This window comes from Ambystoma mexicanum, chromosome 6q (genome assembly GCF_040938575.1).
Source record: "Ambystoma mexicanum isolate Mex_15411 chromosome 6q, UKY_AmexF1_1, whole genome shotgun sequence".
Lineage (NCBI taxonomy): Eukaryota > Metazoa > Chordata > Amphibia > Caudata > Ambystomatidae > Ambystoma > Ambystoma mexicanum.
The window spans coordinates 1,260,050,601-1,260,078,315 of NC_090937.1; the positions used below are offsets into that span (position 1 = coordinate 1,260,050,601).

The 27,715-nt window shown below is 46.9% G+C and overlaps 1 protein-coding gene across 3 annotated transcripts in view; it reads right to left on the bottom strand.

Annotated features, from left to right (window-relative positions):
- ZCCHC4 (zinc finger CCHC-type containing 4) overlaps positions 1-27,715 on the bottom strand; it is a 939,775-nt gene that overhangs the window by 180,483 nt on the left and 731,577 nt on the right. For all 3 annotated transcript variants that reach the window (XM_069631857.1, XM_069631859.1, XM_069631858.1), the window contains one exon: positions 527-602. In XM_069631857.1, the coding sequence (XP_069487958.1) occupies positions 527-602 (76 nt within the window). The remainder of the gene's footprint in view (positions 1-526; positions 603-27,715) is intronic.

A 27,715-nucleotide genomic window follows, 5' to 3' on the forward strand; every position in this document is an offset into this window, starting at 1 on the left:
ACACTCTACCTGGAAACAGACTATTGTCAGGAGTTTAGTATTTCTTTCGGTATTATAGAAACATCACATTTATATGTTGGTATATATGTTTTTTAATGTGTATACATTTTCACACTCACCATCTTAGAAATGACATGAAGAATGGGGCAACAGAGCATGTGTCTCCAAGATTTGTTTACAATTCTACAGCTGAAAAGCTTATTTTATTATAGTACTCAAACCAAGATGGCATAAATAGCTTCTACCTTTACAATAATGACCTCACTCAATGTGGACTTCATGACTAACACGTTATTGCCACTACTTTCTAAGAATGCTATGCCGGGATTGAGAGTATTGATCAAGCATGCTATGATAGCAACAGGAATGGACTAAAAATAAATATATGTAGATGTCTAAGTGAGAACAATTATTATGAGAGGACAACAAACAGTTAAGGACTATTAGGAAATAGAGGAGAGAGTGGCCCATTGTATTTTCTAGTATTTAACCACCACAATTGTGTTAGAAGACTCATATGTCCTACCTTTGATGTGCAGGAATTGCAGATTTCACAGTGTTGATTGTCTGATGAAACATATCTTTGACAAACGCAACAAAACCTGTAAATATGCACCAAAACAAAATGTAAGTTAATACTAGAATGTCTGGTTATTGATAATTTGTTTACCTATTGAGCCTCATTTGTGGAGTTTGATACCCTGTTCAATACAGATATATTAACTAAATAGCCTTTAAGCACACTCATCTTAAAGGCAGACTTGGCCCATGCTGCAGAAAGTGTGACATAACAGTTCTAGGGCTGTTATGTCGAATTCCCACTACCGGTATCAAAAAATGTTTAATGAAGAATGCCTTGAACCAGATCAACAGAGGCCTCCCACAACAGAGGAATGAGCCCTTAACACCCCTTTTTTTAAAATAATGCATCACAGTGGTGATTTCTGTATTGATCTAAGGCAGGGATCACCACGTCTAATGTTGAAGAGACAAACCTACTCCATGTTTTCAAAAATGTAAAATGCATTTGAATGCTGTGAATGTTAAATATGGATTATTTACATCATCAACCGATTTCTTTGAAAACCTGGAATGATTAGGGCTGTAAACAACTGGACTATGGCGACCACTGACCTAAAAGAATGTTCTTGAATGAATGTGATAGAGGCTATAAGAATAAACTTGATTACCCTCAGACACATCAGCTACAAGATATCGAGGTGGCATTGCTTCTCTTGCTCATCTCAGTGACCAATACCTAAAATGCTGGAAAGGTATGCACCAAATTCCAATAGTAAATGTTCATCACCAATGTCAATTGAAGCAAGCCTTGATGAAAGTTTTCACATATACATCTGCCATAAATAGCTCCAATGGACACCTGCAGATACTATAATCTAATCGTCGAGATCCTCCCATATGATCAGGCTAAGAAAGGTGGACGAGGGAGCTAGAGATCATAGCTATATGTTATGTAATATTGCATTTGTATCGTGCCTACTGCCATTGGAATGGCCTTGAAATGCTGTGGGGTGAACGCCCTTGGAGGACCGAGGTCCGAGATGTGAAGGAGGATTCTAAAATGCGTTTTTAGCCAGCACGAAGGTAGGTAGAGGTGGCTAGGTCCCCGATATCGACCCATGGAGATCTGGATAGTGGTCGGGAGTTGTGGAAAGACTGTCAGGAGAGTAGGCGAGACAAGGAGATCAATTATGTGCACAGCTGGACCGAATTATTTCATGTAACCCAGCTGCTTTCTATTGGCAGTGGTGATGTGTGCTGTGAAGTCGAGTTGAGTTTATTGTAGATGTATGCGGGTGAGTGGCTGTTTCCCCCGGGAAAAATACACGTGCCAGTAAATCCGGCTGATATCTTGTTACCATGCGGTTATGCAGATCACATCATAGGGTATCACCTTGTTGTTGCAACAGGAGACTCATCGGGTGCCCCAGCTTCCTATCTTGGGGGTGATAATTTACCCAGGATTCTTGCCCAACTATGCTTTTTCAGCTCTTGACAAAGTACTCAACTTTGCTATTTGACTCCCCATTCTCCCCCTTGCCCCCACGATCATCCTGGGCTCACCTCCTTGCCACCTCTCGTGCCCTTTGCGTTCCCTCTCGTTTCCGCTATCTTCCTCTCCTGGCTCCCTAATTCTGAAATGCTCATCCTCTCCATCCATGCACTACTCCCACTCCATCTCCATTTGATTCCAACCTACTAGCTTTCCTCCTTTCTGAAAACGACTTGCATAGCATTCTACGTCACCACATCTCCCTGTTCTCCTCTCCCCCTAAATCTCTACAACAACCCCATGGCACTCATCCCTCACCCATTCATCCTGGAACTTAGCACTTCCTCTACTATCCTGTTCCTATATCATGTTCTACTCTCCCCATCCCTGGTTCATGCGTCTACCTCCCCTGCATAATGTGGTCCAATATACACATCCTCTCTCCCTGTGTCAAAGACACTGGTCCTCCACTCTGTAAATCAATGTTAAAACGTTAAGATATTTTGAAAGCATTTTGCCCCCCCGAAATGTTTATTAAACAAATAGCTGCAACATACTATTTGACGAACCATAGCAGTGTATATATATCATATGGTGGTGATAGCCGCCCTATAGTTAAAGTGAATCAGACTCCATAGGAACCCCCTAAAATTCAATTGTTAATAACTTTTGATTCGAGTAACGGATTTGACTGAAATTCCGTAAGTGATTAGGGACTCCTCCCTCCGCCCGCACTGCAAGGTTTCATAAAGAACCAATAAAAAGTTATTAAGACAAAATCTTTTTTTTCTCCACAGTTGCGCCTACTTCCCATTCCTTTTCCTATAGACAAACAAGGTACATATTTGCCAAAGTGCACAGCCCAAACCGCTGGACGGATTTGGACCAGGTCAGAAACAACTTGGGCATGAAGCGTTAACTCACAATAACTGCTTGGTTTGGAGTTATTCCGTGCAGTAGTTTTTAAAATATTTGACAGAGAAGGGGGCCCCTTCTCAAAAATAGATGGCTATATCTCTGAGATTTACCCAAAACTGGGTGTTTTTAGAAATGCAGCAGCCGCCATCTTGTTTATCTCTCCATGTGAGAGATATTCCAGGTTATAGCTGAGGTCATGGGAAAATGAAACGCAGGAAAAAAGCCATTTGCTGGTAAAAAAAGATGCAAATGCCATGCGCCTAGAGGTGGGGAGGGGTAGCTAGAGGGTGCCAAGTGAAATTTGAGAGTTGGAGGGGATCTAGGGACTGAGTTTGCAACACAAAGCTTTCTGTAACCTCTGCTATAGCCTCGAATAGCTGACATCTCAAAGCAAACAGCGTCACCGAAACAGCGTGTGTTGTGGGTTGGGGAGGTAAGGGAGAGGGCAGGGGACGAGAGGAGGCCATCTGGGGAGTGGGGGAGCTGGCACAGATGAGGGCGGCAATTGGTGAGAGCCTGGGGGGTGAGGAAAGCATTTCTTTTGCCCGTTCTCCCCGATATTCACAGCTATTTTCCAATATTCAAGGCTATAAAGGACTACAGATAGCCGAGGATATGTGGAGTGTCATACCCTACAGGTTTAAAAACAAAAAAAGAAAAAAATATATTTTACAGCAATAGTGACGTCGGGGGTGAAAAATCACTGGCTCCATCCAGGTCTCCCATCCAGGCAGTAACCAGGACAGACCCTGCTTAGCTTCAATATGAGGAAGGGGCCAGACCCCTCAGGACATGTTGCCTGATAAATGAGCCAATGTTACAAGACCACTTAGAGAAATGGGCCGGTCCTTTCCTTGCTTTGAGTCAGTCCTGCTTTGAAGCTAAGCAGGGTCAGTCCCGGTTACTGCATGGATGGGTGACCGAATGGGCATCCAAATAATTTTTTGATAAACCATGCTACTGTCAGTCCATTAGGGGAAGGGTATGTGATGAATCTGATTGTGTCATCACTCCTTTCCCAGCGGTGATCTCTCCCCATGTGGCCAATGGACGGCAGCCACTGCCTGATCATGACTGTGAGGGTGGCTATATGAGGGAGTATCATATGGGGGGGGGGAGACAGCCTCAAGGGGATGATCATGGCACCATCGGACGAGACATGGTATTCCCTGTCTTTTGAGGATATACCATCCATGACCAATGCCTTAATGGCATATTGTTATACCTCCCCTCATCCACCAAGGACGGGTACTGAATACCTTTTCACAAGCTCTGAATATAAGCCGTCAAAATCTGACTTGCCTTTGAAGACTAATAAAAACACCCTCTCAGACTATCTACAAGTCACCCAGAGCTGACTTGCCCTTAAAGATCATTGAAAACACTTACCCAGACTTTACATGCAAGTCGTCAAGAATGAGCTTCCATTCCCATAACTACAAGAATACTGTGACGAGGAAGATGAGGTGAGTAATGCAGACCAAAGAATGCAAAGAGCACAAGCTGCGCTCCAGTTGCTGCGAGCGCATACTTGTGCCAGGGAAATTTAGACAGGAGAAGCAGCACTGCTGGCAGGAGAAAGCTGCTCTCTGTACTGACCGAGAGACTCTGGGACTGGAGAGAGATCTGTGGAACCGACCGGCTCGAGGACAAGGGAAGGGGAAGCTGACTGCGAAAGAGAACACGATAAGAGAATGCCAGACGCTGACAGAGGGCTCCTGGGGCGTTTGCATGTGTTAGGAGGCAGCCTTAACCTTACTGAAGCCTGAAATGAAGCAGAAGAGCCCAGCAGGAACTGCGAGAGGCAGAGAAGCAGAGGAACAGATGCTGTGAAAAGGAAGGAAACGCCAAACTACCACCACCGGTCTGACTCAGGAGAAACAGGATACGGCAGCCAGAGCTGTTGAGTCCACCAAAGGGAAGCAGGGACACTGGAGCGTATTGGCAGCCATGCCAAACCTGAATAATTGTTAGAGAAGAACAAGTTACTTACCCCTGGTAACGTTCTTTCGACTGGATGTTCCTCCCACGTATTCCTCATCTTTGATATTCGATTTCCAACTTCAGCTGCTACAGAAAAAGATTTCGGCAGAGGGCGGTGCGCGTCGATGTAGTCGAGTCGATGCGCCTCGAGGGTCTCCGTCACGAGGATGATGTCATTGAAGATATATATTGCACACGCAGCGCCCATTGGCTTCAGTTCAGCTTTTCTTACAGTAGAAACTGCCTGCATAATTACGGGTTTGACCGTACTAAGCTTTGAAGGAGCGAAAGCTGTAATACCATGCGAAATTCTACAGTGGGGTAGGGTGGAAGGGCGATGAGGAATACATGGGTGGAACATCCAGTTGAAAGAACGTTACCAGGGGTAAGTAACTGTGTCCTCCCACGTATTCCTCATCTTTGATAGACTCCCAAAGCAGTGTTTCATTTGGTGGAGGGAGTAAGAATTTAGTTATCAATGGTTTCCATGAACCGAATGGAGGACAGCTTTTCCAAAGCTTCCATTCTGACCGAGGGAAGACTCAAGGCAGTAAAGCTTTGTGGACGTGTGTATAGTAGACCACATAGCTGCGTCACAAATGTTTTTGATTGGTACACCTCTTTGCAGAGCTGTAGAAGTAGCCATGCCTCTGGTGGAATGGACCCTTAAGACTTCTGGAGGATCCCCTTGCCGCCAGCCCCTAGCATTCCGAAATTGCCAGAATGATCCACCTGGATAAAGTCTGTTTAGTCACAGCCTGACCCAGTTTGTGACCTGTATAGTCTATAAAAAGCTGATCATCAATACAAAGTTTGGATAATCGAGATATGTAAACGCTCAGAGCTCTACGTGGGTTCAATCTATGTAATCTCTCCTCCTCTTTTCTAGGATGAGGTGGAAGATAGAAAGTGGGCAATCCAATTTTCTGTCTTACATGAAAATATGAAATGATTTTACGTAAAAATGAAGGCTTAACCCTCAGAACAACACTATCCTTGTGGAAGATAGTAAAGGGCAGCTTGGATGATAGTGCCTGAAATTCACTCACTCTACGGGAAGAAGTTAATGCTACCAAGAGAATGGTTTTAAATGTTAGCAACCTTAACAGACATGAATGTAGAGGTTCAAAGGGTGCACCCAAGAAATTTTAGTACCAGCTTAAGGTCCTAAACTGGAACTTGGAAAGGAGATTTGGGGAACACATTGGTGAGTTTGTTTAGAAATTGTGTCACCAGTGGGATCTTGAAATACGAACATTCTTCTGGCGAGCGCTTAAAGATGGATAGCGCTGCCAAATAGCCTTTAATTGTTCCAACCTGGAGCCCCAGATTGGCTAAGGATAGTAGAAAAGAGAACACTTCTGGTGTTTCGCATAGAAAATGGTCTATAATCTTGTCTTTGAACCAGCTGCAGAATTTGTTCCAACGGCAATGGTACAAGGACTTTGTTGCTGGCCTTCCGGACAAAAGCAAAATCTCCATTACATCATCTGTTAGGTCCCAATCCTTGTATCTCAGCCTTTCAGAAACCATGCATGAAGGCTGAGTGTCTTGACCTCTGGATGGAAAACATGACCGTCCTCTCGCAAGAGGGCATCTTGGAGGGCAGATGGACATGTCCAGAAGGTCTGGGTACCACGTCCCCCTGGCCCAATTCGGGGCAATTAGGATCATGTGTTTCCCAAACTTTCTCAACCTCCTAATCACATGAGGCAATGACAGGGATTTGAGGGAACGCATACAGGAGTGGACACTCCGAGTACACTACGAACACGTCTCCTAGAGCTCCTCTTGGAGGAAATTCCCTGCAGCAATACAGTTCGCACTTTCGGTTGACACTGGTCATAAACAGATCCACTTGAGGGTTTCACCAAAGGGTGAAGATCTCTTGAAGGACTTCCTGAGCTAGTTCCTACTCGTGGGAGACTGTGCTCTGCCTGCTCAGAGCATCCGCCGCCGTGTTCTCCTCTCCAGCTAGGTGAACTGCAGATAGAGAGATTCCCTCTTGAATTGCCCAGTACCACAGCTGCATTGCTTTTCTGCACAGTGGTAGGTTCCCCGTACAGAGGGCAGACAAGCCTTCGGCGCAAGTCTGATTGCCCTCAGCTCCAAATGATTGATGTGTAGTTTGGACTCTGATGGAGACTAATGACCGCTGATTGTCAGATTGTTGGTTTGGGCCCCCCCCCCATGAGTGAGGTGTCCGTCACTACTGTTATACACGGCCATGGTTGCCAAAAAGGTTCTCCCGTCAGAATATTGTCTTTGCAGGCCCACCACAGGAGCTCCTGTGCGACCTTACTTGAAACATGAAGTAGGTCTAACGTGTGCCGAGAACTGAGACTATTATGTCCTGAGAGTCCATTGAAGGGATCTCATTCTCAGGAGAGCCTCTGGCACCAGGAAAAGGCAGGATGCCATGAGGCTGAGCAACCTCAAAAAGTGTAAGGCTGGGAGATGCTGGGCACTCTGAAACTTGGAGACCATCTGCAGAATGTCTAGAGCCCTCACCTAGGGTGGCAAGCTCTTTCCAAAGGATGTATCCAGTACAGCGCTGATGAACTGCAGCTTTTGAGAAGGTGTCATATGGGACTTCTTGTAATAGAGGGAGAATCCTAGTCTGTGAAGAGAGTGGCAGGTGACGTTGAGATGATCCAGGACTTGTTCAGGAGAACGCGTCCTTATCAACCAACCATCCAGCTAGGGGTAGATGTGAATCCTCCCTTTCCTGAGACATGCTGCTACCACCACCATCAGCTTGGTGAAAACCCTCAGGCGGAGGTCAACCCGAAAGGCAGAACTCAAAACTGATAATGAGAACCGCCAACGGCGAATCTCAGGTACTTTCTGTGTTTGAGATGTATTGGCACATAAAGTAAGCATCCTGAAGGTCCAATGACCCCATCCAATCCTAGATTTGGAGGGCCTGAAGGATCTGAGAATGCGTGACCTTCTTGAATTTGTCCTTCCTGAGGAACTTGTTCAAGTATCTCAAATCCAAGAAGGGTCTCAGTCCTCCGTCCTTCTTGGGTATTAGGAAATAAGGAGAGTACCATCACTTGTTCCTTTCCGCTACAGGCATTGCTTCTATAGGGCCTTTCTCTAGCAGGATCAACATTTCCTGCACAAGGAGCGGATCTAGAACCCTCAAAGAGTGGTTCCCCGGTGGATGGTTCTGATGCCTCTGAATGAAGGGACGGCAGTAACCTTGGGCTATGGTTTCCAATGCCCAAGCATCCGTAATGTCTCGCCATTCTTTCAGATGCTGAGACAGCCTTCCTCCCACTGGTGTTTTGTGACTCAAGACCTGAGAGAGGTTTTGAGGCGGCTGACACAATGGCTCTTGGTAAGGATGCCCCTGCTTCAGCGGGCTTCGCGCCTCTCCCTCGGCCACCACGAGGACATCTTCTTTGGCCTCTTAGACCAGCCATTTCTCGCGATCTTCCAACTGAGGAGTAGTAGCGAAAAGATCTACCCCTCCAAGGCTGTCCACTGGGGCAAAAAGGCTGATGCTGCCTAAAGCGGCAGGTCTGCAACTTCAAGGCTTTCGTCAGCCTTGATGCCAAAAAGGTGAGACCCATCAAAAGGCATGTTGAGGAGCCTGGACTGAACATCCGGTGCAGATCCAGACTTCCTCAACCATGAAAATCTGTGTGTTACAGTGCTTGTAGCCATGGCTCTGCTGATGCTGGCAGCAGAATCCAGACCAGACTGAAGAGACTCATACATGGCTTCCTTGCCGTCTCGTACAATAGCCAAGAACATGTCTCTTTCCTCCCCCTCAGGAATGTGCTCTGCCGCCATGGAAATACAGTCCCATAGAGTGAATGAGAATGTTGCTAGGGCACATGTGGAGTTGGCTGATTTAAGAGCCATGCTCCGTGCAGAAAATACTTTCCTAGCCCACCCATCTACTCTCTTGTCATCCCCATCTGGAGGGATAGTTGAATAGGTTGCCTGCTTTGAAGTTGCGGTAGCTGCCTGTACTACCAGACTCTCTGGAGTGGGGTGTTTTGATAAGTAGTCGGGGTCACTACTAGTTGGGCAGCATCTTTTTGTCAGGTTTTTGTTTACTCGAGGGTTATTCTCTGGAGTTTCCCAATTTGCTGCCACCCTATTTTGGAGAGCGATATGAAATGGTAAAATAGGATCTCTTTTTACACCCTTATCAACGATGTCCGTAAGATCATCCTGCTCAAAGGGGAGGGTAGGCCTACTCCAACCAAAGTAGTCTACAACTTTAGACATTAGTGGTCTGTATGAAGCATCTGCATGTTCACCAGCTTCAGGTCTACCAAAATCCAGCTCTGGTGAGGTGTCTACCCCACTGGCTGATTGTAAATTGACATAAAGATCTTTCAATCTAGAATCTTTTGAAATGAAACTCTCAGGCACATTTGGTGTACCAAATTGAAGGCCAACTGGCACATCATTGTCTGATGGCTCATTTTCCTCATAAATTGAGTTAAGCGTGGCTGGCGTCTACGGCACGGCTGGCATCGAAGGCACAGTCAGCATCGATCGCACAGCAGGCATCGATGGCACAGTCGGTGTCGAGGGTCCAGGTCGCGTCGAAGGCACAGCTGGTGTCGATGGTGTCAACAACCTAAATCTTGACTTATGTTTGGTTTTACGGCTCGAAGGATCCTTCAATGATTTATCGCCGAGATATCGACAGCTCTCGATGAGGATCTGGCCTTCATCCCGGGCCCAAGGGCACACAGAATTTGGCTCGAGCCCTTTCCTTACCGGATTCTTTGGAAGGCGCGGTAGGAACATGGCTTGTCGAGGGTCTTTGCTTTTCAAATATTTTTAGCATTTCAGATTTAAATGCTTCTCATTCGGTAGTTGTAGAGCTTTTCGTGGGACAAGATACCCTCTTTGCGGAGGTGTCTGATGATGAAGATGAAGAAGGGGATCCATGGTGCATTTTTTTCGACTTCCTCGACGACGATGAGGAGTGGGGGGAACCACTCCTCGACCTGGATCTTTTAACATTCTTCCTTCGAGGAGAGTCGCCACTAGGCTCATCCGAAGAAGGTTTCTTCGACTGGGTAGTTGATGGGGATTTTTTTTATTTTTTTTACCTACTGCCAATTTCCCCTTTTGCTCCTTCAGAGCCTTTCCAGTCATTGACTGGCATTTGGTGCAGGCCGAGGTCTTGTGCTCAGCCCCGAGACACCACAGACAAACTCGATGTGGGCCGGTTAACGACATCTTAGAATCGCAGTCTCAGCACTTCTTGAACCCGGTCTTCGGGGGGGTAGGTGTCGAGGAAGAAGACATTATCACGTATAGAACCAAAGAAGCATGCCATAGTTTCTTGAAGCGTACACTTACTAGGAAAAATTGAACTGAAGCCAACAATCCATTCGAAAAGCATATTAAAGAGAAATAGTGAGAACGGGAGAAAAGTACAAGACTTTCAAGTTTGTGAATGTATGCAATACACATATAAGAGAAGCCCTGGCAGGATAGTATAGCATGCAGATGCAATATCAGATAAAGTAAACATAAGAGACTATCAGGTTTGGAGGTGTGCACAGAGCCCACATGAGAAAAGCTCTGGCAGAAGAGTAAACTAGGCAGTTACAAGTGTGTGCATATAAGAAAGTCTTGGCAAGAGAGTATAACAGACAGTTGCAAGTGTGTTCATATACGAAAGTAGTAGTTCCGTTCCCCTGAATTTAGGTAGAATGGTTTAAGTGCCTCTTTCAAACAACAATTTCTTGAGGATAGAAAAAATTGCGAAAGTGTCTTTTTCAAATAATAATTCCATTAGGATGCGTTGAGGATAGCAAAACGTGTCTTTCAAACAACAGTTCCTTTAGAATGGCAAAAGTGTTTTTTCCAAACAATAACTCCTCTAAGGTGGCAAAAGTGTCTCTGTCAAACAACAATTCTTTCAGGATGGCAAATTTGTCTCTTCTAAATAATAATTCCATAGGATGGTAAAAGTGTGTTTGGCATACTCCTTTACCATGAGCTTGGTAAAACAAGTGTCTTTATACAACTTTGATATGATGTGGCATTTATAACGCACCTGTACACAAGTGTTTCTAGGCGCGACAAGACAAGGAGGGGGAAACAAAGGGAGCCCAAAAAACGATCTTACTAGGCCTTGTGTCAATCAGATTGCGCAGGTACGGGGAAGTGCCTGGGGGGAGGGCCTTGTGTCAATCAGATTGCGCAAGTACGGGGAAGTGCAAGGGGGGAGGGAAAGGGGGAAGTGCAGTTAACTCACAAGTGCAACCAGCAGGTGGCTCATAGGTGCAGAGAGAAGGGACTGTAGGGTTGCAGATACAGACCCTTAATTGCTGGGGATGCGGGGAAGAGAGAAGGGGAGAAGTGCCAGGGGGACCTCCTTGTATACTCCCCTGCCAGGACTCCTTTAGTATACTCTCAGATTTTTAGTGGATTACCTGGTATAGTCTCCTGCCAGGAATCCCCTTTTGGATTATGTAGATTCCCTGGTATATTTCTGTGCCAGGTATCACCCCCCCAGACCCACCCAAAATGTTCACAGCCTGAAGTGTTCCTTTCACCAGGACTGCACTTCTTCGTTTCAATATTTTCAGGATTACCTGGTACCTTTCCTGCCAGGAATCCCTTTTGGGTTATGTAGATGCCCCGGTATATTCCCCTGCCAGGTATCTCTCTTTCCCAAATGTTCACTTGCCTGGTGTATTCCTTTCACACAGTTGTATGTTATGTTGATGTATACCGCGACCAGATACCAACCAAGGGCAGTCACTTTGATGTGTTTCTATTTGCTTGAGGTATGACTTGTTTCAACTTTACCCACATTGATATTCCACATATGGGGACTTGTTCAAGTTCTGCTGCTGTGCTCATTTCTTTACCATTTACTTGCTCAGGATTATAATTACTCCAAATTTCCCCATTTTGGCATCCCATATAGGAAGACTTGTTCAAGCTCTGCTTTTGCACTTCATTTGTTCGGTATTCAAATATTCTTATATGTTTTGTTGGTTTACATGCCTGTCGGTACACCCTGGGGTCCCCTATGGCTTTGGGTAGACTCACTGGTGTTCTGTTGCATACCCAACCCATGGTACGTCATCTCGATGAGGTTTCCTCTCTGGCACAGTATCTGTGTTAGGGAGAATTATCTGTTTAGGCTGAATTTCCTAACCTAGTGAGTCCCCCAGCAGCTTTGCTGGATTTTTGGGGTTTATTTTTTTCTCCTGCCAAGATTGAGACTCTTTTACCCTCACTCTTGGGCATGATTTGAGTGTGTTTCTTTGAATCTAGATGTGTTTAATGGGCTATGGGGTCTTTTACTCCATAGGGCTTCATGTGTTTTTGTGATGTGTGTTACACAGCACCCTCAGTGCAGTGACACAGGGTTGTCATAGTGACCCCCCAGTATAGACTCCATACCCTGGGACTGACTACTGTCTCCCAGGGCATGTAAAGTCACCATTGACTTTACTAGTCTTAAATTCTGAACAGAACCAGTACAAACCATCATATTGTGGACGTACTGGCTGGGGCAATTCAATTGCCCCGGGGTCTTTTAGTCGAGGGGGCACGTCTCCGTCCCCCCTGATTGAGTTTTGGCTGGTGGCAGTGGATACTACTTTTTATATTCAACCGCAAATATTTTCCTATGGGATTTCCCATTGTTTTAGGCTACTATCTTTATTTAATTATTTACGGTACCCTCGAACATACCGCCGATTTATTTAATTAATATTAATTCTCCGGTTGGTATTTTTTGCCAAAACTTGATTCTAAAATGGCGTTTGTGTTCTCTTCTGTGACTCCAACCCAAGTCGAGCACTTTGTTCCACTTTTTGGCGGGCTTCTCCACAGAAGCCCTCCAAAGTGGTGCCACTCTGTCTGGGGTACTTAGGAGGGGTGGAGGGAAATTTAGGCACCCTGGACTGAGTTGCCTAGGCAACTCAAGTCGCACTCCATCCTGATTGGCCCAAGTGGTGAGCCGGCTGGCTCACCACTTAGCATGTTTGAGTGACAGCTAGGCTGAGTGAATGGGGGTTTGCTGCATAAAAGCAGGGCTTTGGGGACTGGAACTTCAGAAGTCGCCACAGGACCTAAGAATCCGACGAGGGAGAAGCTGAGCCCACCTGCCACGACACCACCACCGGTAGAGCCCTGCTGGACTGCCTCACCACTTTTCCCAACGACAGAGGAGATCTCCCGCCGGAGAGTCTTCTTCCTTTGACTGGTGGGGATAACCAGTTTCACCGTCTTTTCGCCTTCCCGACGTACCTCGTGGCCGCCTTGCCTGTGCCAAGCACCCCGGCAACCGGGATACCACGTTTTACCACGACCGCGAAACAAAGGTACCACCTTTAACCGGAAGACTCCGCGGCTGGTTTCTTCCCTGGTAGTGCAACGACCTTCATCTTTCCTCCAAGTCGAGATCTTCTCTTCCCCTGGACGACGACGCAACTTGCACCCACTACCAGGAACAACTGCCACTGCTGGAGGATCCTTCCCACTTAAGGTACCGTGTCCCGCCTGGCTTCCCTTGCTACCGACTGTACGGGGTAGATTTAGCCCCCGGCTTTCGAACCTGGGTTAGTCTGGGACACCCTGGCTAAACTTTCTTAAGCCTCTCTAAACTCTTTTTGAACCCTCTGCAAGACTTTCTAAGCCTAGTGTAACTGTGTGATCTTGGGCGCATTTGTGCTCTGCTCTCTCTAAGAGGGGGCCCAGCCTTTGGACTTTGGCCCACCGGTGACATTTTGCTCTTCTGCCTTGCTAACAGTGTTCCTGAATCTTAGAGTGGTGTACCTTTCCATATTCTGTCTTTTTCCCCCCCTTTCTCACAAACTTATCAGAGTGCAATCTAGTTAAGCGCTCACCTCTGTATGAAAATAAGTGGTGTATTACTGTGATTTATCTGATAGGAAACAAAGGGGTGTGTATATTACAATAGTAACTGTGTTTAGAATATTTTACAATAAGAGTGCTGGAGTGTTTCATACTGTGTGTTTTTAAATAAATAATTATATACTTTGATACCAAAGCTCTGGTCAGTGTTTGCTTGTATTGTTGTATCTGAGTGCCTATTGTGTATACTTTGCATACTGCCTTATTCTTCTTGAGGGAAGTCTGATTGCTCAGCCACAGCTACCAGGTAAATCTGGGTGGTGCAGACTGCTACCAAGTGGGTTTACTGCCAACACCTGTAGTCTCAAATCTTTTGCAGTGGTCCCTAAGGGAACTGCACAGGTTTCTGCCTAACACTGGTGTACAGCGGTGGGATTTGTATTGAGTATACACTTTAGAGTGCTTGAGGATACCTTAGTACAACTAACCACAAAGCTCAGCACTGAAAAAGTAATCTTCTAACATGTCAACTATGGAAACTTATAGTCAAGAGTCCCTTGCTACAAAAACTGCTGATTGTTTAAGAGTATTATGTAAGCATAAGAACCTCCTCACTAAAGGCAAGAAAATGGAATTAATAGAAAGGTTGTTAGCTAACCAAAGTCTGGATGATGGGTCTGAGGAACCTACCATGCCAGAAAATGTAGATAACAGTATAGAAATTGATATTGATCAAAATGTTGATAATTTTGAGGAAGAGTCAGAAGAGGAGGGTGAGGCTGCTGTGACTGTCCCCCCTAGGCCTCTGTCTGCTCTACCTGCTGTACCTACTGGGCCTTTGCCAAGTCCCACACTTAGTCCTCAATATCTCGAATTAGAGAAAATGAAACTTGAACTAGAGTTCAAGAGACTGAGTACTCTGGCTGAACAGAGACATCAGGAAATGAATCAAGAACTAAGGCTAAGGGAAATGGAGCTCAAGCATGAGCTAGAAATGAAGAAATAATCTGTCGAAAATGCTTCTCTCTCTGGCTCCTCTAGAAGTTCCAGTCCTAAAAGACCCCGGATGCCTAAAGAATTGGTTGGTATGTATGAGCCTAAGTTGGATGTGTTGGATTGGTTGTCTCTGTTTGAATATAGTCATGGGCTCCAGAACATCACAGGAAATGACTTACTCACCTGGTTGTTCTCTAGGCTTCCCCCTGTTGCAACTGATGTGGTAATGGAGTTGGGGGAGGAGGATAGGAAAGAGTATGAATGTGTGAAACTAGCTTTGATAGCTAGGTTTGGGAAGACACCTTCGCAGTATCTTAAGAGGTTTAGAACCCTCAAAAAGTATGGGGGTACCCCTTGGGCTACCTGGGTGAGTGAAGGGTTGAAAAACTTAGAGGGATGGATTAAGGGTTACAAAGTGAACACTTATGAAGGTGTGAATAATCTTTGTATGTTGGAGTCAATTTATGATGCCTGCTCTCCTGAGCTCAGACAGCACTTGGCTGATTCAAAGGAATTAGATTCCCGAAAACTAGCTAAGGCTGCTGACTTGTGGGTTGCCAACAGGGCCACTCACAAGGATTCTTGGCTAACTCAGAAAAAGGATGAGGGGAAACAGCCAAAAAAGGACTCCAAAGAGAATTCTAATACCTCCCATACCAAAGAGGGCCACAAACAAAAAAATATCCAGGGTAAGCCCCAGGGTAAACCAAATCAGGCTAGTGTACCTTCTGGTCAACAACCAGAAGGAGGTCAGAACAGGCCACCCTTTCAGAGAGCATTTGGACAATGCTATATCTGTAAGGCTACTGACCATATCAAAGGGGATCCCAGATGCAAGGGTAAACCTGCAGGGATCAGCACAGTCTCCTTAGCCTTCACTCCTGAGGATGAAGTACAGATGGCTAGTGCCCACTTTGAACTCTTTGCTGAAGAACCCTTGGGTCTTCAAGCAACCTTAAAATTTGAGCCTATGGGTCTGGTTAGTCCCCAGAATAGGGTTGTGTATAACTCCCTACCTGTTAACTCTAAGGTGTATTATATGGACAGTGTTCTTGTCAATGGCCAGGATACTCCTGCCAGGAGAGACACTGGGGCCATCAGAACAGTAGTGGATGAAAGCTTCTTTCAACCTGAGGATGTGGCAAAAGCACCCAAAGGTCCCACTAAGATGTCTGGAGGCCCTGTCTAGATGGTTCCTATTCTACCAGCCCCCATTCAGTGTAACAACATGACAGTGAGGATCCCTGTCAGTGTTCAGACTGAGGTGCCTCGGAAAGTCCTGTTGGGGAATGACCTGAGGATTCTAGGAGTAGTGTCACATACCCCCAGGCCTCCCAGTATGGAGAACCAGAACCTAACCAAATTGGCTACAGAGGCCACCTTAAGGGACCACTCTAAGCCTGTGGGAACCTCTACTGAGACCCCCACTACAAGCCCTGGTTTTAGTAAGTTGACCTCTAACCCAGGCACATTGCAGGCTAGTACATTAGGGAAATGGGAGCCCCAACCAAGCTCCATCATTGTTCCCCCAGTTTCAGAGTCTGTGAACCCCCCTGCTTCTGAGGAAGAGGAGGATAGACCTACTGGACCCTTACCTAGGCCTGAGAGAACTGGTACTTCTCAATGCTGGTGGAAAACCAGGAAAGAAAAGTCTAAGGCCAAAAACCTTCAGACTGTTGGACCTTCTACTGAAGACCCCAACTCAAATCCTAGTATTAGGGGGGAAACTCCTAAAGTAGGTAAGGTTAGATCTAAGAGGAAGGGGAAGCAGGTACATTGCCTAACCCCAACCCCTCCAACCAAGAGGCCTAAAACCCAACCTGCTCCCACAAGAGAGGTGGTGGGGAACCTTGGAGGCCCCTCTAGATCTAAAGGAATCCTTTATAAGGACCCCTTGAAAAAGCCTAACACAGGTTCAGAAGTTGTAACCACTTCTGATGGACTGGTCAACCAGGTCCCCTATAACATTAAAAAGACTGATGTTCCTCAAAGGGTTTGTAGGTCATATAGCTTACAAAGGAAAACCTTAGCTTGGGCCGTAGAACATAGGTCAAGGTGTCACCATCAAAATGCTGATGGACTCTCTAGGATGCATGTCATCGACTAGAGGTATGAGGTTCATCCAGGAGTGGATTAAATCCTCCTGTCCCTTAGCCTGGGGGGGGGCGAGTGTTAGGGAGAATTCTCTGTTTAGGCTGAATATCCTAACCTAGTGAGGCCCCCCAGCAGCTTTGCTGGATTTTTGGGGTTAATTTTTTTCTCCTGCCAAGAGTGAGACTCTTTTACCCTCACTCTAGGGCATGATTTGAGTGTGTTTCTTTGAATCTAGATGTGTTTAATGGGCTATGGGGTCTTTTACTCCATAGGGCTTCATGTGTTTTTGTGATGTGTGTTACACAGCACCCTCAGTGCAGTGACACAGGGGTGTCATAGTGACCCCCCAGTATAGACTCCATACCCTGGGACTGACTACTGTCTCCCAGGGCATGTAAAGTCACCATTGACTTTACTAGTCTTACATTCTGAACAGAACCAGTACAAACCATCATATTGTGGACGTACTGGCTGGGGCAATTCAATTGCCCCGGGGTCTGTTAGTCGAGGGGGCACGTCTCCGTCCCCCCTGATCGAGTTTTGGCTGGTGGCAGTGGATACTACTTTTTATATTCAACCGCAAATATTTTCCTATGGAATTTCCCATTGTTTTAGGCTACTATCTTTATTTAATTATTTACGGTAGCCTCGAACATACCGCCGATTTATTTAATTAATATGAATTCTCCGGTTGGTATTTTTTGCCAAAACTTGATTCTAAAATGGCATTTGTGTTCTCTTCTGTGACTCCAACCCAAGTCGAGCCCTTTGTTCCACTTTTTGGCGGGCTTCTCCACAGAAGCCCTCCAAAGTGGTGCCACTCTGTCTGGGGTACTTAGGAGGGGTGAAGGGAAATTTAGGCACCCTGGACTGAGTTGCCTAGGCAACTCAAGTCGCACTCCATCCTGATTGGCCCAAGTGGTGAGCCGGCCGGCTCACCACTTAGCATGTTTGAGTGACAGCTAGGCTGAGAGAATGGGGGTTTGCTGCATAAAAGCAGGGCTTTGGGGACTGGAACTTCAGAAGTCGCCACAGGACCTAAGAATCCGACGAGGGAGAAGCTGAGCTGACCTGCCACGACACCACCACCGGTGGAGCCCTGCTGGACTGCCTCACCACTTTTCCCAACGACAGAGGAGATCTCCCGCCGGAGAGTCTTCTTCCTTTGACTGGTGGGGATAACCAGTTTCACCGTCTTTTCGCCTTCCCGACGTACCTCGTGGCCGCCTTGCCTGTGCCAACCACCCCGGCAACCGGGATTCCACGTTTTACCACGACCGCGAAACAAAGGTACCACCTTTAACCGGAAGACTCCGCGGCTGGTTTCTTCCCTGGTAGTGCAACGACCTTCATCTTTCCTCCAAGTCGAGATCTTCTCTTCCCCTGGACGACGACGCAACTTGCACCCACTACCAGGAACAACTGCCACCGCTGGAGGATCCTTCCCACTTAAGGTACCGTGTCCCGCCTGCCTTCCCTTGCTACCGACTGTACGGGGTAGATTTAGCCCCCGGCTTTCGAACCTGGGTTAGTCTGGGACACCCTGGCTAAACTTTCTTAAGCCTCTCTAAACTATTTTTGAACCCTCTGCAAGACTTTCTAAGCCTAGTGTAACTGTGTGATCTTGGGCGCATTTGTGCTCTGCTCTCTCTAAGAGGGGGCCCAGCCTTTGGACTTTGGCCCACCAGTGACTTTTTGCTCTTCTGCCTTGCTAACAGTGTTCCTGAATCTTAGAGTGGTGTACTTTTCCATATTCTGTCCCCCCCCCCTTTCTCACAAACTTATCAGAGTGCAATCTAGTTAAGCGCTCACCTCTGTATGAAAATAAGTGGTGTAGGAAACAAAGGGGTGTGTATATTACAATAGTAACTGTGTTTAGAATATTTTACAATAAGAGTGCTGGAGTGTTTCAAACTGTGTGTTTTTAAATAAATAATTATATACTTTGATACCAAAGCTCTGGTCAAGGTTTGCTTGTATTGTTGTATCTGAGTGCCTATTGTGTATACTTTGCATACTGCCTAACTCTTCTTGAGGGAAGTCTGACTGCTCAGCCACAGCTACCAGGTAAATCTGGGTGGTGCAGACTGCTACCAAGTGGGTTTACTGCCAACATCTGTAGTCTTAAATCTTTTGCAGTGGTCACTAAGGGAACTGCACAGGTTTGTGCCTAACAATCTGTTACTCTGCAGACCCTCCTCCGGCTCTCCTCGCAGCTCACCTGCTGGCTTCTCTCTGCGACCGGGATCAAAGACCACTGCTCAGTGTTATCGCGTCTCCGGGGACTCTGTTGATGCTGCCAGTGTGCCATTGGTCTTCCGGCGACCCCTGCAGTGTCTCTCCCAGTCTTGCGCCACGCCAATTAGAAGCTCGGATGAATGCGATCTGCTTTCTGGACATGCCTGCCTTCTCACTCTCCTCTGGTGCGGTCCTCTTGCATACCGCTTCCTTCTCCTGCTCTCTTCAATCTGCATCAACTCCTCTTCCTCGTCTCAGTATCTGGGGCCTTGTGGGAGTTGGAGTTCACGTAATGTCTAAGGTTTGTAGAGTGATGTTTTTCAGAACTTTCCTTTAAGAAAACATTAGAAACAGGAGATGTTAGGTGTGTGTTATACATGTGTGAGGGATGAATGGTATATATCACGAATAGAGAGATTTTCAGGAGGAGCTTTCTGTGTTTGTTAAGGAGAGCGATTTATATGATGACAAGTCATCAAGGACTTTGAATTTATAAGGTTTTCTTTTCTTGTAAGGTAAGAATACCACGTCTCTCCTGATAGGGTCACCACCTCTCCCCAGGACCCATCTCCTTCTATGTGTTCCTCCCGCAAAATACCACCCCCAGTGTCACAATCAGGTTGCGAATGCTGTACCTTGGCTACACTGGAGGAGACTTTTGCCAGGGAATCAGTGATGACTCCACAAGATTCAGCACACTTAGTAGGGAAGCATACCAGACAAGGACAAGCTAAACAGTACAAATATGAAAAGCATCACCTAAAGAGGTCACAAGAAGGGTATATCAGGACTAGGGAAAGGGCTGTGCTGATCAAGAGGAGTGAAAACCTGGCAGGAGAGAACACCAGGTATTCTAACAAGATCAAGACAATCAGCCAAGTTGCTTGGTGAATCAGTTGTATTGTTGATCAAGTGAAATGTATTTATTTTATTTATTGAGCATTTGTTAGGTGCTTATATAGACTACAGTGGAAGATAAAGACGAACCTGCTATGCCTTTTGAGTATTGAGAACATGCAAATGCAGCGAGAAGAGGGGAAGTGGGGATAAGTGCTGGAATGCACATGCTCGTGGGTGAGCAGCAGATGTGTGCATAGTATGGGGAGCGCTATGCGGCCTGGAGCCGCATTTGGTAGAAAGTGCAAGCCTACAAGAATGAGGCCGTTGGGTGATGAGGCAAGTGCTGCAGGGTAGGCAGAGCCTCGGTCGACTGGGTGTGGAAGGCCAGGATCCCGAAGGATACATAAGGGCCATGGTCACCAATCACAGAGACTGTTAGCAGAGGAGGGAAGAAGGAAAGGAGGAGGTGAAGAGGAAAGTCTTGAGGAGCTTCCAGAATTTGAGAAAGTCCTGCTCAAGACGAAGAGGAAGGCTGCTCCATAATAGGGAGCCAGCTGAAGAAAGTAATCGGCCTCCGACTCTCTGTTTAGCGAAACGCCTTACACTCCGAGTTGGTGCCAATCGCCCGTAGAGGTCTAGAGGGAGAGTATTTAGTAACAGAAAGTTGAAGATAGCATGGTCCCAGGCCCCAGACAGCCTTGTGGATGATGCAGAGGGATTTGAATGTAATCCGTGCCACAACCGGGAGCCAGTGAATAGTTTTTACGACAGGAGAGATGTGGTCCCTGATATGATATGATATGATATGGTATTTGTAACGCGCCTATACACAAGTGTTTCAAGGCGCGACGAGGCAGGGAGGGAGGGAAACAAGGGGAAGACAGACAAACAATCCTACTAGGCCAGGTGTCATTCAGATCGCGCAAGTGCGGAGGTAAGGGGAAAAGGAGGAAGTGCAGGGGGAGGAGGTGGGGGGGAAAGTGCAGTACAAGGTAAGTAGCGTAAAAAATAATAAATAATAAATAATAAATAAAAAGGGCCAGCTGGTGGCAAGTGCGAGGTAAGTGCAGAGCAAGTGCTGGGAAGGGGGCTGTAGGGATACAGTGACAGTCCCACAGTGCAGGGGGAGCCAGGGAGGCAGTGCAAGTGGAGAGTGGCTGGGCCCTGGACCGAGGTCGCTGAGAGTGGCCCAGATGCAGGTTTAGTGCTGAATTCAGTGGGGAGTTAAGCAGGTTTAGCAGGGGAGAGGGAGAGAGAAGGCAGAAGCGAAGAGGAAGGTTTTGAGGTGCTTCCGGAACCGGAGATGGTTCTCCTGGGATAAATCCAAGCATAAATCTTGCTGCCCTATTCTGGATTAGCTGGAGGGGTCATATAGTGGAAGAAGGTAGATTCAGGAGAATGCTATTGCAGTCGTCAAGTCTAGAGAGAACCCGGGCTCAGGTAACATTGAGCTCCTGTGAGAAAGTGAGAAAAGGGAGAATTCCTTTGAGAAGGAAGAGTTGAAAGTGAGACTTCTTGGCAATGTCCTGAGTTTGAGGGAGGAAGGAAAGAGAGGAGTTGTTAGGAAGAGTTTGTGTGCAGTACCCTTTGGCACCACTACACACAACTATGACTACAGGTGTAAGCAAAACCAATCTTTGGCATAAATCTGTACTACACAGTTTTTGGTAGCGGAGCTGAGCAGCCAGGCTTATCTCAAGAGGTTAACGAAAAGAAGATACAGTTACTCTTTAGACAGTGCAAATAGTTTGAGTTCACCAGAGGAGCTGATTCAATGCAATTGGTTAAGCCAAAGTCAATGGTATAAAGTCTTGTGTAGGATAAAGCAGTTCTGGTAGTTAAACGCAAAAGTCTTTGCCAAAGTTCTCAGAAGTAGTTTGTAAAAGAGTCATATGTTGGGTCACAAGCTGACTAGGCCTGCAAGTTGCCAAAGTTCCAAGCACTTTCGCAGTGAGAGGTATGTTCTCTCGGTCGGGTTTTCACAGTACCTTACACTGGAGAAAAAGATGCAGCTGAAGACTTCTGTTCCTGGCAGTTCCTGCAAATCTCGCTGTTCCTGAGCCTCAGTCGTGGGGACAAGAGGTAGGATGTCGGGGGACTACTGCACTGGACTGGGACTGTTCAAAGATCGCACTTGGCAAATCTTCAATTCCGGTAGCTGTAGTCAAGCACACAAACTGGTGTCCCTCTGCCTGGTTATTCGGTTTCCTGCAGCACTCTGAGGAAAATGCAACCAGCTCTGAGAATGGTATCCAAGTGGCTTACGAGTTGATTGGTCCCACTAACTCAAAGGGAGAAGTCGTCTTTGCGGGGCTTCTCTGTGGAGATGAACTTGGCGATTCGGACCTGCAGCAGGGCTTCACCGGGTAAACCAACGGTCCAGGAGTTGCAGAAGCCGTCCTCTTCAAGCTCGTCTTCGGTTCTTTCGTTCCATTGGTCGACTCTGCCTTCCAAGCCAAGAGACTCGCCTTTTATCCAGTCTCCTCCCATTCATTCCAGCCTAGCTGCCACTCACCCAGCAGGGTGGCTGTCCTTGCCAGACAGACAGCCAGCCAATCACGCAAGAGTGCATTTGGATCTCATAGGAGGCTAAGCACAGGGAGTTTTGGGCACCTCCCTCACTTCCTGCCCACTCCAGACACTTGGGTGCCAGAGGCGGTCCTCAGTCCTGAAGCCTGCCAAAGGCGATGAAATAAAGCGACCAAACCTGTTTTGGCACGCAGAGAAACTCTAGAAGGACCTTTCCAAAAAGAAATGGCGGAAAAAGAAGACCGGGACCTGTTTAAACAAAGGGTGCTCAGACGTCTTGAAAAACATGGCTCCCGCGATTTAACACTACCAGTGTTCGCGGTCGGGAAAAATCATGGTAGTTTGTTGTAAAACCACTGCCACCAGCCATTTCGATAGAAAAGGGTAGCATTTGACTGCTACATGAGTATCTAGACACCAGGGATACTAGGTAACCCCTCCAGCACTCTATTGTAATATAGGGTGTGCTGGGTCTAGGAAATTGAAAAGACTAGTCGAAGATGAAAAAAGAGGGAGCAGGGGTCCAAATGGGAATAAACTCAGTCTTGCTGGCATTGAGGCAGAGATTGTTGGAAGTACACCAGAACTGGATCGCAGCTAGGAGTCAGGGATGATGGAAGATGCAAGATGGTCAGCAGGAAGTTTCAAAAAGAGGGAACTGATTTTTTTTCTTTTCTTTATTTGCATTTCTTTTATACCATAAAAAAACCACATCGGTCCCGATCCTCCCCCCAAACATCCCTTGAACCCGCTGCCCTTCCCACCCTCCCGACCCCTACCCATTTTGCGATTAGCCACTTCACTACTGATGGATGTTCCATCAAACATGTATCAGCTCTTGTTAATGTCTCAGGCAATACCCAGTATACACAGTTTCTGCAGGCAATACATAATATTATAGTCCTTATGTAAAAAGTCAAGCACCTCTTTCCAGTCTTTGGAGAAAGCGGATTGGTCCCCCAGTAATGAATATGTCATCCATTCCATCGCTAGAAAGTTCCAAACTTTGGTGAACCATTCCATAATGTGAGGGGGCTCTTTAGCTTTCCATTTTTGAGCAATCGTTAGTAATGCCGCCAGTTGCACCATTACGTATGCCTTCTGAGTTGACTTTGGTTGCTGTCTAAAGTCCTCCTCCATCAGCATAAGGCAGTGTGGGCAGATCTCTCCTCTGCCCTCCTTGCCTCTACCTCTCAACTTCTCCTCCTTGGTGACCTCAAAATCCATCTTGATTCTCCCTGTTCCTCATCTGCGCTCTTTCACGATCTCTGCGATTCCCTCTCCCTCTCTATCCTCCCCTCTGGCCCGACTCATTCTACTGGACACACACACTTGATGTCCTGATCTCCTCCGGCCTCCACCTTTCTACTCCCCTCACCACTCCTCTCTCCTGGGGTGATCACTGCCTCCTCTCCTCTCATCTTTCCATCTCATCCCCGCAAGCCAAGGCCAACCCAAGATTGCCACCCACCTTCTCGGACATCCGGCCCATGAAGCGCGTGTCAGTCGAAGCTTTCGCTGCCACCTTCTCACCCCCCCCTTCACCTCAGGCCGACTCACACCCTGACACAGCACTGTCTCTGCTCTACTCCTCTATCTCTGCCACTCTTGATGCTCTTGCCCCTGTCATGAGGATCCGTTTGAAGCCCAAAGTCAAGTGCAATTCTTGGTATGACTCTGACCTAGCTACACTTAAACGTAAGGCTTCTTGCTCATCCTCTGACAAACTGGCCTGCCGCCTGCTGCAAAGGCAATAGCGACTCTATGTACGGACCAAGAAGCGAGTCCACATTCAAGCCTGTGTCTCTGCGGACTCTAACAACTCGGCTGAACTCTTTAAAATCTGCAAGGAGCCGGCCAACCCTGCTGCAGTATTCACCCCTCCTCTTGCCTCTCAGGCTCTTTGCAATGCCCTCGCCGCACACTGCATCTTGAAAACCCAGGACATCTTGTTCACTCTCTCCTCCTCTCCCACCCCCCTCCCCTCTCCTTCTCAGCTTGCTGACCCACCTTCAGCTAACCCCCATCCCCTCTTTCTCCTCCTTTCCTCTCTTCTCCCCTGACGAGGTTGCTAGTCCGATCTATGAAAGCCTCATCAAAACAGGTCCATTCCTGTTCTTCTAAAACCATTAAGGACCACACTGATACCCTTGCTCCGGCCCTTACCGATTTCTGCAACCTCTCCTTTGCCTCTGGGTCTTTGCCCTCCCCTCTAAAGCACTCCCTTGTGTATCCTCTCCTCAAGAAACCCACAGCTGATCCTTCTTGCCCGGCTAACTATCGCCCAATTTCCATAAATCCCTTTTTTGGGTAAGCTCCTGGAAAAGCTTACCATCTCACAGCTTAACCTTCATTCTGACTCTGTTGGCTCTCTCCACGACCACCAATCTGGCTTCAGATATGCTGGAAGCACGGAAAATGCTCTCCTGAACATCTGTGAAGACCTGCTCTCCAACCTTGACTCTAACATTCCCACTGTCCTCATCCTACTTGATCTCTCCTCTGCTTTCGACACAGTCAACCATACCGCCCGGCTCAATCGTCTCCATGACAACCTGGGTATCACGATCAGGCTCTGGCCTGGCTGACCTCTTTTCTCTCTGATCGACTCTCGAAGGTACAACTTGGGTCCTTCCTATCTTTTATCTCCCTCTCCACCTGTGGTGGTCCCCAGGGGTCTAACCTCTCGCCCTGGCTTTTCAACAAATACCTGGCAACTCTCGCATACTGCATTTCCATCTTCTGCTCAAATTTCCAGTGCTATGCTGATGACACCCAACTCATTTTCAGGCTTCCTTCAGCCACCTCCTCTCCTTCCCTCATCTCTGAATGTCTCATCGCCATTCAAAGTTGGTGTGCCGCCAACGATCTCTGTTTAAATGCCAACAAGTCTGAGATCCTCCTCATTAGTACACCCTCTCCATCCTTTCCCCTCACTCTCTGGCCAGCCTCCCTTGGCCCTCCTCATGCCCCTACCTGCGAAGCTATGAACCCTGGGGTCATCTTTGACTCCACACTTTCCTTCTCCCCACACATCTCTGATGTCTCTAAAAAGTCAAACTTGTTACTGCACCTCCTTAGAGGTACTCTTCCTTTCCTCACCTTCCCTCAGAAACTCACTGTCTCCCAAGCTCTGATTCTCTCTAGGTTGGACTACTGTAACAGCCTACTGCAACAGCCTCTTTCTAAATCTACCTGCCTCCACTCTCCGCGCTTTACAACTAATCCAGAACAGGACTGCAAGACTTGTCCTTGGCCTCAAGCCCTGGGATCATATCTCTCCAGCTCTGAAATCCCTTCATTGGCTCCCAGTGGATGCAAGGATTACATTTAAAACCCTTTGCATTGTCCATAAGGCTTTCTGGGGCCTGGGTCCAAAATATCTTCAACTATCCCTCCGTAAATACCTCCCCTCTCGGCCCTTCGCTCCTGTACCTCCAACTCCCTCAGGTTCAGTTGTTTTTCAAAGAAACAAGCTGGAGGTAGATCTCTGTCTTCGGCTGGGACCTCCCTTTGGAACTGCCTCCCTGCCACCTTGAAACTTGAGGAGAACCATCTACGGTTCCGGAAGCTCCTCAAGACCTTCCTCTTCGTTTCTGCCTTTGCCCCGTTCTCCCCTGCTGATCTGCCTTCTCCATTGGCACTGTGCACCTTGCCACCCTCTGTCCTTCCGGCCCAGGTACCTGCTCATCTTGCCATCCACCTGCACTGCCTCCGGGCCACCCCTTGCACTAGGGCCTGTTCTGTGCCCATACAGTTCCCCATCCACTTTTCTTCTGCACTTATCAGATACACCCTATCTGAATAACCTTGCACCTTTGCCTCTTACAGGCTGCAATACCCCCGCTAACACCCTATTAAATTATTTATTTACTTACTATTTATTTTGTTCTCTCCTATGCTCTGCACCCCCCCTCCCTTTTTTTCCCCTTCCACATGCACTTTGCCCCTTTTCCCTTCCCCATGCAATTGCGCGGTTCTCAATGTCACTGGGCCTAGTAAGATCGTGAACACCTTTGTACGAGCGCGATATAAATAAAATATATCATATCATAGGTTGAGATCTTTTCTTTTGCAGGGGAAAAATTTCAATCATGTGTTTATTCACTACTTCCCAATACTGCGTCAACAGAGGGCAACTTCACCACACATGTTGCCAATTCCCCACTCCTCCACATTCCGTCCAGCATTTATCCGACAATGATGGTTTAATTTCCCCCAAACAGGCTGGAGTATAATGCCATTGCACCATTATTTTTAACCAGAACTCTCTGGTCTGGCTTGATCTGGTGAGTTTGGGAATTGTGTTCCAAAGATTTTCCCAGTTTTAAGTCTGAGATCTCAGTCCCCAGGGTTACTTGCCAGTGTTGCCTATAACTAATCGCTCCGTTGGTTTTCACCTCCCCCATCAGCTTATGTAGGTTCGAGATAAGGGCTTTGACCCCTGGATTGGATGTTACAAAATGTTCTAATGGCGTTAACTCTATTACCGCTGCAGCCTGTACTGATGGGGAAAGAATCCAGTGTATCACCTGAAAGTATTGAAACCTGGAGTTTTCGGATAGACCCATCTCTTGCTTATAGTGTATGAATGTTTTAACTTCCTCCCCTGAAACATTTCCCTAAGTTTTACACAGCCGGTCTGCCTGCTTCCATTCCTGAAAAGTGTTAGGCTCTAGGCCTAGGGTAAATTGCGGGTTAAAGAACATAGGGGTGAGTGGAGAGGGATATGTAGTCAAATTATGTTTTTTAACTAATGCGTCCCTGGTTTCCTAAACTACACTCATGATGTCGCTCGCGTGTATATTAGCCGGGAGATATAAATATTTTTTAGGCATCCACAGTATCCTGTTACATCTGTATCCATCTTTTCTCAGACTCGCCCATGGACCACTCTTTAATCACCGTTATTTGGGCAGCGCGATAGTATTAAAAAAAATTGGGAAGACCCATCCTGCCCCTCTCAGTTGGAAGCATTAGTGTACTTAATACGACTCACAGGGGTTTATTCTGCCATATGAATGTAGAAATAGCTCTATGTATTCTGCGAAAAAACGATAGAGGCACCCTGACAGGCTCTGCTTGAAAGATGTACAGAGCTTTGGGAAGGGTGACCATTTTTACAGAGTTTATTATACCCAACCATGAAATAGTGAAGGGGTGCCACCTCTTTAGCTGCGCTTCTAATTGGTTTAACAATGTGGGAAAATTAGCTGCATATATGTGGGGGGTTATAACCACCCCGGATAATTTTATCCCCGCCCGCGTCCAGCCCCAATT